General features: G+C 42.2%; 1 protein-coding gene across 2 annotated transcripts in view; it reads left to right on the top strand.

The window, feature by feature from the left end:
• Window positions 1-1,903: 1,903 nt before the first annotated feature.
• LOC124040887 (transmembrane inner ear expressed protein-like) overlaps window positions 1,904-12,578 on the top strand; it is a 31,232-nt gene continuing 20,557 nt past the window's right edge. For both annotated transcript variants that reach the window (XM_046357996.1, XM_046357997.1), the window contains exon 1: window positions 1,904-2,229. In XM_046357996.1, coding sequence (XP_046213952.1) covers window positions 2,110-2,229 — 120 coding nt within the window. In that variant the 5' untranslated portion in view covers window positions 1,904-2,109. The remainder of the gene's footprint in view (window positions 2,230-12,578) is intronic.

The raw sequence follows: 12,578 nt of genomic DNA, 5'->3' as shown, positions 1-12,578 counted from the left end.
GTAGAGAGAATGATTTATTTCAGCTTTTAGTTCTTTCATCACATTCCCAGTAGCTCAGAAGTTTACATACACTCAATTAGAATTTGGTAGCATTGCCTTTAAATGGTTTAACTTCGGTCAAACATTTCGGGTAGCCTTCCACAAGCTTCCCACAATGAGTTGGGGGGAATTTTGGCCCATTCCTCCTTACAGAGCTGGTGTAACTGAGTCAGGTTTGTTTGGCCTCCTTGCTCGCACATGCTTTTTCAGTTCTGCCCACAAATGTTCTATAGGATTGAGGTCAGGGCTTTGTGATGGCCACTCCAATAGCTTGACTTTGTTGTCCTTAAGCCATTTTGCCAGAACTTTGGAAGTATGCTTCCATCCTGCAGCAAAGCACCCCCACCCCCATGAAAAACACTATGTCTGGCGCAAACCAAAAACCTCATCACCCCGAGAACACCATCCCCACAGTGAAGCATGATGGTGGCAGCATCATGCTGTGGGGATGTTTTTCCATCGGCAGGGACTTGGAAACTGGTCAGATTTGAAGGAATGATGGATGGCACTAAATACAGAGAAATTCTTGAAGGAAACCTGTTTCAGTCTTCCAGAGAGTTGAGACTGGGCCGGAGGTTCACCTTCCAGCAGAACAATGACCCTAAGCATACTGATAAAGCAACACTGAAGTGGTTTAAGGGGACACATTTAAATGTCCTGGAATGGCCTAGTCAAATCCCAGACCTCAATCCAATTGAAAATGTGTGGTATGACTTAAAGATTGCTGTACACCAGCGGAACCCATCCAACTTGAAGGAGCTGGAGCAGTTTTGCCTTGAAGAACGGGCAAAAATCCCAGTGGCTAGATGTGCCATTCTTATAGAGACATACCCCAAGAGAGTTGCAGCTTTAATTGCTGCAAAAGGTCGCTCTAACAATGTTTTGACTTTGGGGGGGAATAGTTATGCACGTTCAATTATTTTTTTTGTATTATTTCTTGTTTCACATTAAAACATATTTTTCATCTTCATATTGGTAGGCATGTTGTGTAAATCAAATGATACAAACCCCATTTTAATTCCAGGTTGTAAGGCAACAAAATAGGAAAAATGCCAAGGGGGGTGAATACTTTTGCAAGCCACTGTATCCCTGTTGGACCAATGGATATCTTAATAAAGTCAACTAAATTAACCAGAAGATATCTTCCTGTGATGTGGATGTGAGCCTGGGAGTTATGGGAAAGGGATCCTCCTTCATACTGCTGCTTCAGTAACAGTCACTCTGCCTCAGTTTCCTTGTGTAACTAAGCCGTCATCAGTGTGTTCCATGAGAACAAGCTAACCACTTTTGTCTGCTTGCTGTGGAGGTGTTGGTGTAAACACATGGCCATAACAGCATATACAGTAGCTTGAACTGATTTGACATAACTTTTAGCTACATGCATTGTGTGCATATCTGGTCACTGAGGTCAGTATATTGCCCAAGTGATTGATTATATTTATTCTTCTGTAATTTCAGCACAACATACCTGTCATCAGCTCATTGGCAAACACAGTGTCCGTTCGAACACTGTATTCTGAAGCCAGACACCTATGCTTCTGTATTACATCCTGCCACACAGAGGACAAGGACAATATAACTGAAAGATTGTCATTCACCGCTCTATGTTCCCTTGACCTTCCTACACAAGCCACTGCCCTCACAAGCAGGCAGCTCCCTCCCATCCCCCACACAGAGCAGTGCTATAACCTACCTACCTCCCTTTCCAGAATGGGCTGTAAACTACACCAGTCCTATTAATTAATTAATGACCCTGACTGAAGTGGCTGGCTAGTGGAACTGCCTACAGGAAGATGGTGTGATGTATTTAGTGGTGTACGGTGCTCTGTGTTGGGAGGGAAGACAACAGGGTAGAGGAGGCAGAGGCAGTGCACCAGATGAGAGGAGAGAGGACGCCCCCTGTCCCCGCCAGCAGCCCTCACTGACCATCAATCACCCAGGGCCATTGTGGTCCTGTCCAGGGTAGCCTACGGCACAGACACCCAGCCCAGCCACCCAGCCAGTCAGGCAGAGGAGAGGAGAGAGGGGGCAGGGAGCTGTAGCCTGCAGGGAGAAAGTACGGGGGAAAGAATGGCAGTCGGGGAACGGCCTTCTTCGTGTTCCTCTCCCCAGCCGGCATTGCTGGGCTTGGGGGCAGCTCTGCTCTCTTTCTGCATCTCCGCTGTGCTCTCCCAGGTCCCGGATCCAGAGGTAAGAACGCGTTCGTTCATACAGGTCTCTGTCCACAGAGGCTCATCATCGGGTTCCTGCTTACGGAGGTGTGGGTGTCTGTCCCACTCGTTCCCTCCACTGTTTAAAGGATGGTTGCTTGTTTTCATGTGATTAATAAATGGGGCTTATTCGCTATAGAGCTATGGTGTTGAGCAGCCCCATAGACAATAGTCATGTGTAGTAGCTCAATATTTTATGGTGTAGTGTTCTTCCCAGAGGAGCATGGACGGGTTGTTACAGCATGTGCAGATGTAATGATCACCATGTGCCGCCATTTGCATTTTCGGATGCCAGGAGCAATGCCATAATCCCCGGTGTCAGAAATGAAATACAGTGGCAGCCTCTTAAGAGCGCTAATGCATTGTTTTGAGATGTGAGACCTCATGTAGTACTGTGTACAGGGTGTTGCACCAAACAAGCAGCAGTATTCCATGCTAGATCAGAGAATAGACATGAAAGTTTCAGAAACATCTGTCTGGAAATAGTGACAACATATGCACTGTTCTCTCTGACGGATACCCAGACTCACAATTAGTAAGAGAGAAATTAGTATTAGTATTAGTAAGAGAGAAAGATGAGACTGAATCGTTTCTGTGTTAATATGCTGCACCAGCAGGGTCAGCAACATTGAAAGTTTGTGGGCGTTTAGTGATGAAATCCTCAGGTGAGAAAGTGCACCTTGGATATTGATGCACAGTATATCCCGGACTTTGCTTCAAATGATAAATAAATTCAGAAACCTTATCACAGCTTCTAATATTCAGATGTTGATTTCAGAAGATTTCAGCAGAGGGGTTTATATAGGAGTGACAGATCCAGTGGGAAAAGCTGATTCATAAGCTGAATGATGGGGGGGGAGATTGATTGCAGTAAAGAAATTGGAACAAAGATCTATAATAATTGTCTTTGAAAGCAATTACTGGAATTGTGGGTTCTAGTATAGTTTCTGGGTTGTCTTATTTTCAGATTGTTAAAAATAATATATCTCAATTTGACTTAGGAGGGAGAGTTCATTTATGTTTCTGAGGGAGTTAAGTAATGGACAATCTTGGAGATATATTATTTTTATTTAGAGAAATTACAGAGAAAGAGAAATGGCATGCACATGGCTAGTTTGAATCCCTGAGGCGACAAGGTGAAAAATCTGTCGATCTGGCCTTGAGCAAGGCACTTAACCCTAATTTCTCCAGGGCTGCCATCAATAATGACTGATCACCTGGATGTGAACCCACTCTCCGAGGGAGTTGGGATATGCAAAAAAAAAAAAATCCATCTCACACATGTACAGGTTTCCCACTTGTACATGCAATGAAACAGGACAAACATAATCATCCCCCTATTTGACCTTTGTGAAGTGTACTTGCTTGAAGAAAGACATCTGGTTCGGTTTGAACATTTGTATTAGGACAGAATTATCTCAATTAAGCCTATGTGTCTCGAAACTTCAACAACCATAGCAACTTCAAGCTTCAGCCAGAGTCAACTCCCTCACTGGATCTGAGTTGTTTGAATATGTTTACCAAAGTTCTGGCTTATCCACTAATCCCAACACATAAAATAGGAGAGCGAGTGAGGACATTAAGTATTACATAATCATGGTGAACTACTACGAATTCACTACTTTGTATTAACGGCAGCAGAATTACAATCTCTTGTCCCCTGGGCCAACTTATTACCCCCCCCCCCTGCTAAAGTGCCATTACACTTGAGAGTAAGGTCATTTCAGGCTGCAAACAATCTCAGTCAAAAATGCGTGATTTGTTTTTGTTTTTTGGCAACAAAACCCTATGCCCCTGATGGCTTTGGCAGATGGAGGACATACTGATACAGTACACTGAAATGTGGAGATTTGGTGAGAAGTCAGCCAAGGTCAGGCCCATGGCATCTTTTTAACATGCTGACTCACAAAAGCCAATCACAGCTCCCAACAGCCCTGGCTGACACTCAGCCCTGGCTGTGTCAGAAATGGCACCCTATTCTCTGTACAGAGCCCAAGGGCCCTAGTTAAAAGTAGTACAATATGTATGGAATACAGCGTAGATGAGCTTTTGTCAAAAGTAGTGCCCTGTATTAATTCTGTGCCTTTTCGGGACCACCCCTGTCTGTCACACAGTAAATGAGAGACAGCATACCAAGACCCAAGAAACACTGAGAAACATTACAATTCCAAGAATAACACTTTTCTTACAATACATCAAGGCAATGGTCTTTTAGTAGTTGACCTACAAACCTCATGGCAAGATGTATTTATTTTTCTAAACATGTACGCTGCCCAGGAGAGTTTGACCGGGGCCCCATTGAGTACATTTACATGCACACTAATAATTCAATATTAACCCTCAAACTACCAACTGGGGTCATTTTGACCCCATAGGGATATTTTTAAACATATAGCCCAAAAGTGGTTAATTCAATTCTTTGAATTTTTCATGACTTTGTCAATCAACTTGTTTTTAATCAATTCAAATCGTTGTTTAATGTTACTGTATCAATATGGAATTTGGGGTCATGTTATTTGAATCTAGTTCTCTCTGGAGACATGATAACAACTTATCCATACCACCAGAGGGTGGAGGGGGACCTGTATCAGTCATTTCCACTAGATAGACAGATCATCTGCACAGATACAGCTCCCCATGTACTTGCCTAAGATTGCATTGTTCTATACCATATGTGTAACTGTGTAAAAAAAGAAAATCTAATTACCTTATTTTTGTGCATATAGAAATCTACCAATGGTATACAAAGTCTGCCAATGGTATAACTACTTGATAGAACTGCAACACAGAACTCAGGTAAGCTCTCGAATCTACAGAGAGCTGTATTGGTGTGGACTCTATAAAAATGATTTATTCTAGGGCAAATATTTTTTTAAGTATTTATTTGAATCCAGTGGGTGGAAGGGGACCAATCGGAGTGATCTCGACCTGATAGACAGATCACCTGCACAGATGGAGCACTCGTCTTTAACTGGTTATAACCAGGTATGAGCGTGTATGAACTCAAAATGACCTTAGATATATGCGTAGTTGCAGTCAAAACAGCTCAGAAATGTCAGTCAGTGGTATAACTACTTGGTTAAACAGAAACCAGCTAACCTACAGAAATACAGAAACCAGCTAACCTGTCAAAAGAACTAACCGTCAAAAGAAGTAGACCAAGGTGCAGACCGTGGTGAGCATGCATAGTCGTTTATTTAGGTGAATACACCAACAAAAACAATAAACGCTACAAAACAACCGTGACGCTTAAGGCTATGTGCTACAAACAAAGTTAACCTCCCACAAAGGCAGTTGGGAAATAGGGATACCTAAGTATGGTTTACAATCAGAGACAACGATAGACAGCTGTCCCTGATTGAGAACCCTACCCGGCCAAAAACATAGAAATACAAATAACAGAACGTATAATACCCACCCCACCTCACACCATGACCAAACCAAAATAGGTCAGGGCGTGACATAACCTCTGAATGTACACATACAGTAGTGCTGTATTGGTGTGCATTCTCCGTAAAATAGTTATTCTATGGAAAATAACAATAATACCCTCCCTCTTATATTATATACAGTGCCTTGCGAAAGTATTCGGCCCCCTTGAACTTTGCGACCTTTTGCCACATTTCAGGCTTCAAACATAAAGATATAAAACTGTATTTTTTTTGTGAAGAATCAACAACAAGTGGGACACAATCATGAAGTGGAACGACATTTATTGGATATTTCAAACTTTTTTAACAAATCAAAAACTGAAAAATTGGGCGTGCAAAATTATTCAGCCCCTTTACTTTCAGTGCAGCAAACTCTCTCCAGAAGTTCAGTGAGGATCTCTGAATGATCCAATGTTGACCTAAATTACTAATGATGATAAATACAATCCACCTGTGTGTAATCAAGTCTCCGTATAGATGCACCTGCACTGTGATAGTCTCAGAGGTCCGTTAAAAGCGCAGAGAGCATCATGAAGAACAAGGAACACACCAGGCAGGGTCCTCCGAAACACAACCCAACCAAGCCGCACTGCTTCTTAACACAGCGTTGGATGCCCAACCCGGAAGCCAGCTGCACCAATGTGTTGGAGGAAACACCATGCACCTGGCTACCTTGGTTAGCGCACACTGCACCCAGCCTGCCACAGGGGTCGCTGGTGCGCGATGAGACAAGGATATCCCTACCGGCCAAGCCCTCCTTAACCCGGACGATGCTAGGCTGATTGTGCGTCGCCCCACGGACCTCCCGGTCTCGGCCGGCTGCGACAGAACCCGGTCGCGAACCCCGAGTCTCTAGTGGCACAGGTGGCGCTGCGATGCAGTGCCCTAGACCATTGCACCACCCGGGAGGCCTCCTGTGATAATTTTGACCCCAAAAATAAAATAAAAAAATCCATGTATGTCAAATATGTTAGTAGTTGAGAGTGAAACTGATTATGGCTTTAGTCATGTGAAGACCGTACTCTGCTTATCGTGATCGGCATAAGGTCATAATCGAGGTAATCTTTCAAATTGCAAGGATGTATAAACCCCCTGATCGGAGCTCCAGCGGTGTATTTGATCTGCACATGTGCTTGTACCAGCAGCGCAAGTCTCCCTTTTTGGCAGAAGTGAAGTTTGGAAAAACTGACAGTATGCATATTAGAAATAGTTTTCACATAATGTCCGACTACATGGCTGCTGTGGTAGAACATTTATTTTGATTGCCGATTTTCTGAATTTATCAAAGTCCCATCGGGAAGCCTGATTTCAGATGTGTCCAAGTATACAGGAATTAAAGGGAAATCGTTCTTCTTGCAAAGCATGTCAACATTTTAATTAATCAAACTATTAGATTAATATGAGTATTCACAATAATTGTATTAACGTACCCATTGCATTCGTATTGAAACAACCTTAACCCAACACCTAGCAACCTGTTGGCTTAACTTGTCAGTCGCTGGCATTGGGTTCTAGTCCAAGTCGAAGCTAAGCCAAATTCACTACATTGGTGTCAGAAGTGGGATGGTGACAGTGAGCTCATTGGATAGGTCTTTACACATGAGGGACTTGGTATAGAGACATAATCTCATGGTCCGTTGGAGGTTTTGTCTAGTTCCGAGTTGGTCCCACAGACATTTTTTGGGATGTTGGGTCATGGTACTGATTGGTGAACCACTGATCCAGATACAGCTCTTTGTCTTTAGGGACACCGACACCAAGTGCTTTTAACAAAGTGTTTTCAACTTACATATTTGACATGATTACAGTTTGTTCATTCATGCATAAATTATTATGTAACCTGGGATTTGAACTCTCAACCTCTTGGTTCACGGCATTCCGATCTTCCTGCTACGCCACCATGTCTGTATCAGTGACTGATTTCACCTGTAGACCTATTCCTACACTTTGGACTTCAAAGTAAATCTCAGCTCTGTAAAAAATACACTGTAGAAAAAAGTATATTTATCGCAGTGATTCAGGGGCAACAGTAAAACAGAATAATATGTCCCACCAACAACAGACAACTATACTGAAAACCCAAACTCAAATAGCTGAAAGAAGTAAATGAAATCAAATAGATTTTTGCCATATGAACTTGTAACTTAAATAGAAGTGCAGATGGCACTCTTTTGCTATATGCAGAGATATGTTATAGGTAATGAATGTGTAGGGGACTTCTGAAATTCTACAGACTTTGTAGCCTGTAGAAAGATCCGCATTCCCCTAAATCCAGAGGTTGTGGGTTTAAATCCTAGGTGAGATTTGAGAGGCCTGTAATTTTCATCATAGGTACACTTCAACTATGACAGACAAAATTAGAAGAAAAAAATCCAATAAATCACATTGTAGGATTTTTAATAAATTTATTTGCAAATTATGGTGGAAAATAAGTATTTGGTCACCTGCAAACAAGCAAGATTTCTGGCTCTCACAGACCTGTAACTTCTTCTTTAAGAGGCTCCTCTGTCCTCCACTCGTTACCTGTATTAATGGCACCTGTTTGAACTTGTTATCAGTATAAAAGACACCTGTCCACAACCTCAAACAGTCACACTCCAAACTCCACTATGGCCAAGACCAAAGAGCTGTTAAAGGACACCAGAAACAAGATTGTAGACCTGCATCAGGCTGGGAAGACTGAATCTGCAATAGGTAAGCAGCTTGGTTTGAAGAAATCAACTGTGGGAGCAATTATTAGGAAATGGAAAACATACAAGACCACTGATAATCTCCCTTGATATGGGGCTCCACGCAAGATCTCACCCCGTGGGGTCAAAATGATCACAAGAATGGTGAGCAAAAATCCCAGAACCACACGGTGAACCTAGTGAATGACCTGCAGAGAGCTGGGACCAAAATAATAAAGCCTACCATGAGCAAGGGCATTGAAGATGAAACGTGGCTGGGTCTTTCAACATGACAATGATCCCAAACACACCGCCCGGGCAACGAAGGAGTGGCTTCGTAAGAAGCATTTCAAGGTCCTGGAGTGGCCTAGCCAGTCTCCAGATCTTAACCCCATAGAAAATCTTTGGAGGGAGTTGTAAGTCCGTGTTGCCCAGCAACAGCCCCAAAACATCACTGCTCTAGAGGAGATCTGCATCGAGGAATGGGCCAAAATACCAGCAACAGTGTGTGAAAACCTTGTGAAGACTTACAGAAAACGTTTGACCTCTGTCATTGCCAACAAAGGGTATATAACAAAGTATTGAGATAAACTTTTGTTATTGACCAAAAAACTTATTTTCCACTATAATTTGCAAATAAATTAATTAAAAATCCTACAATGTGATTTTCTGGATTTTTTTCTCTCATTTTGTCTATCATAGTTGAAGTGTACCTATGATGAAAATTACAGGCCTCTCTCTTCTTTTTAAGTGGGAGAACATGCACAATTGGTGGCTGACTAAATACTTTTTTGCCCCACTGTATATGCGGAAACACCTTCAATTGGAGAACCATCTATTGAGTGAACATGAAGCTCATCTGGAACATTCTTACAAGAGTTTAAAAACAACATGTATTTTGTGTTGCCCATGTTAAACACAAGTTTTAAATCAGCAAGGAATTCCTGCACAGCTATAAAATCTGACGGTAGTTTTAAGACAGCCAGATCAACAGTCGGAGCAATAGCCGACATAATAGCATCATCCGCATACAGATAAAGTTTACATTTTTTAACAGATTGACCAATGGTGTTTATATAAATAGTGAAGAGAACAGGTCCCAAAATTGACCCCTGTGGTACACTTTTAAGCACTTCAAGAAATTCAGACTTAACCCCATCAATCACGATGGCCTGAGTTCTGTAACTAAGATAGTCATGAATCCATGAACAGGTGTCAGAGCTGTTCATGGCCTATTGAGGACAACTTATTCAATAAAATAGCATGACCATCAGTATCAAAAGCTTTTGAAAGGTCCACAAACAAAGCAGCACATTTAATTTTAGTGCCTAAAGCATTGACCAGATCATTAACAACAAAAGTGGTTGAGGTACTAGTTCTATGCCCAGGCCTAAACCCTGATTGGTTTACATACAAGATACATTTCTCAGATAAAAAAGAGCAAAGTTGTACATTTACGAAGGATTCTGGAATCTTAGCTATACAAGGAAACCTTCTAATGGGGTGACAATTATTAGCATCACTACTATCCCCACCCTTATGGAGTGCAGGACAAGAGCTGATTTCCATACTTTTGGAATATTTCCTGATAACAATGTTAAATAAAAAAATGTGGGTTATTGAGCCAACAATGATGGGCGCTGCACACTTAAGCAGACCAGGATCCAATTGGTCAGCCCCTGTGGATTTATTGTTGTCTATTGCTTGCAAAGCATCCACAACTTATTTTTCTATAAAAAGCCCAAAAGAAAAGCTTTGACTATGATTTCTTTGACCATTCAGCAAGTCTCCTCTATCCTCTAGAGAGAGAGAGGGGAAGAGAGAAATAGATAAACCAAGAGGAGATACAATCATTGTTGCCATTTTTATTGATGTTCTGAGCGTTGCCATTAAAAGAGAGTGTGCTGTTCATGATTGTTCCCAGGTACTTCAAACTCCCCATTCTCTCTACTTCTTCACCACCCAGGACTAGGTGGCTCACTGGGTCTCCCGTCCTCTAGAAATCAATGACCAGTTATTTTCTTTTGTTGATGTCGAGTGTGAGGTAGTTGTCATGGCACCAGTGATGAACCCTGTTTACTTCTGTTTGGTAACGCGGTGTGTTATCTGAGCCGTTGATAAGGGAGGTGTCATCTGCATATTTCACTGCCAAGCAGTCCCTTTCGGACCCTCTCAGGTCATTGGTGAATATGAAGAATAGCACTGGAGAGATGATAGTTCCTTGGGGGGAACCGGTAGATGTACAAAGAAGAAGGGATGTTGTGTTGTTGAACTTGACATACTGCACCCTGTTCAGCAGGAAGTCCAGATCCCACAAGGTAGTACTGGGGTCCACCTGTAGGTGGGAGAGTGTCACAGAAAAGGTGAGGCTGCATGCAGCTTTAAAAGCAGAGAAGTCAAGGAAAAGGATGCACACATAAGAATGAGGCCTCTCCAGGTGTTTCACGGCACTGCGCAAAACCGTCGGTACTGCATCGTCGACTAATCTGTTCTTCCTGTATACAAACTGTATTGGGTCCAATGGCTCCATCCACATGAGACCTGAGACGTGAGAGTGCTCAAGGCACTTCACACCGACGGAAGTTAACGCCACAAGACAATAGTCAATCAACGTTTTGATAAGGTCGAAGTTTTACATTGTTCCCATCTGGTTTTTATGACCGTTACATGACATTGCACTGGTCAAATGGTTTACTGTAATATTCCATTTTGATTGTTATTGGAAAAGCACAGACACTTGAATCCTCCTTGCCAAGTTCAATCAAATTGTACTGAAAAAAAATCTATATAAATTGTTTTTGCTGAAAGGATATCCTTCTGTGAATGTTTCAATATTGCACTCTGATTTTCAAAAAATAAATAGCTATCTAAGATTTCACATAAAAGCCCCATTTGCTTGAAAGTCATCTTGACTAATGCACAAGTTTTGTTTGGCCCTCTTCCCAGATGTATTGTTCTGTGGGATTGTTTACAACGACAGGAAACTTAATAAGTGTCCGTATCCTGACCCATCATATATTGATCTGTACGCATGAACTATGGGCTGCTAGATTAATCCCCTGCTTGTTGTTCCTTCAAAACAAGGCGTGATAGAGGAGCACCAGGAAGGATACCACCAGGGCTGGCCCTAGCCTTTTGGGGGCCCTAGGTTAGATTGTGTTGGGGGGCCCACCCACCGCGCGGGCAAAACATTTTAGTAGTCCCACTCTTGACGGTGGAGTGAAGAAAATGCAGTTTTACAATTAATTACCTACAATTCTACACATTTTGCCATGGGGTGGAGATCATTTGTTTGCAGTTGTAAAGCAAATTTCCTGAAATTCTACATATTTTGCCATGACTTTTGCCATGTTAAAATGAGTGAGAGTGACTAATAAAATCAATGGCTCTTGCTGCCAAGGGAATGCCTGACAGCTTGAAAGACGTTTTGGACACTACAGTGAAAATGGTTAACTTTGTTAAAGCAAGGCCCCTGAACTCTTGTGTAATTTCTGCATTATACAATGATATGGGCAGCGACCATGTAACACTTTTTTTGCTGGTAATCAAGGGGCAAAGTATTGACACATTTTTTAAATTGAGAGACAAGCTTAAAGTCTTCTTAACTGACCATAATTTTCACTTGTTTGATCCCTTACATGATGACAGGTTTCTCACATGACTGGCCTATCTGTTTTTTGTCACCTGAATGGTCTTAATCTAGGATTACAGGGACTCTCCGTAACTCTATTCAATGTGCGGCACAAAATTGAGGCTATGATTAAGAAGTTGGAACTCTTCTCTGTCTGCATTACCAAGGACAACACACTGGTCTTTCCATCATTGTATGATTTTTTGAATGCAAATTAACTCAAACTTACAGACAACAAAGCACCTGAGTAAGCTGGGTGCGCAATTACACAGGCACACGTGAGAGCAGCCCAGTGACACGAGCCTACCACACAAGCTAAATAACTTCTTTGCTCGCTTCGAGGCAAGTAACACTGAAACATGCATGAGAGCATCAGCTGTTCCGGACAACTTTGTGATCACGCTCTCTGCAGCCGATATGAGTAAGACCTTTAAACAGGTCAACATTCACAAGGCCGCAGGGCCAGACGGATTACCAGGTGTACTCAAGCACGTGTACTACGAGCATGCACTGACCAATTGGCAGGTGTCTTAACTGACATTTTCAAACTCTCCCTGTCGGAGTTTGTAATACTAGCATGTTTCAAGAAGACCACCAT

Source organism: Oncorhynchus gorbuscha, linkage group LG08, assembly GCF_021184085.1.
Source record: "Oncorhynchus gorbuscha isolate QuinsamMale2020 ecotype Even-year linkage group LG08, OgorEven_v1.0, whole genome shotgun sequence".
In the NCBI taxonomy this organism is placed as follows: Eukaryota; Metazoa; Chordata; class Actinopteri; order Salmoniformes; family Salmonidae; genus Oncorhynchus; species Oncorhynchus gorbuscha.
This window is presented reverse-complemented; position numbering and strand designations above follow the sequence as displayed.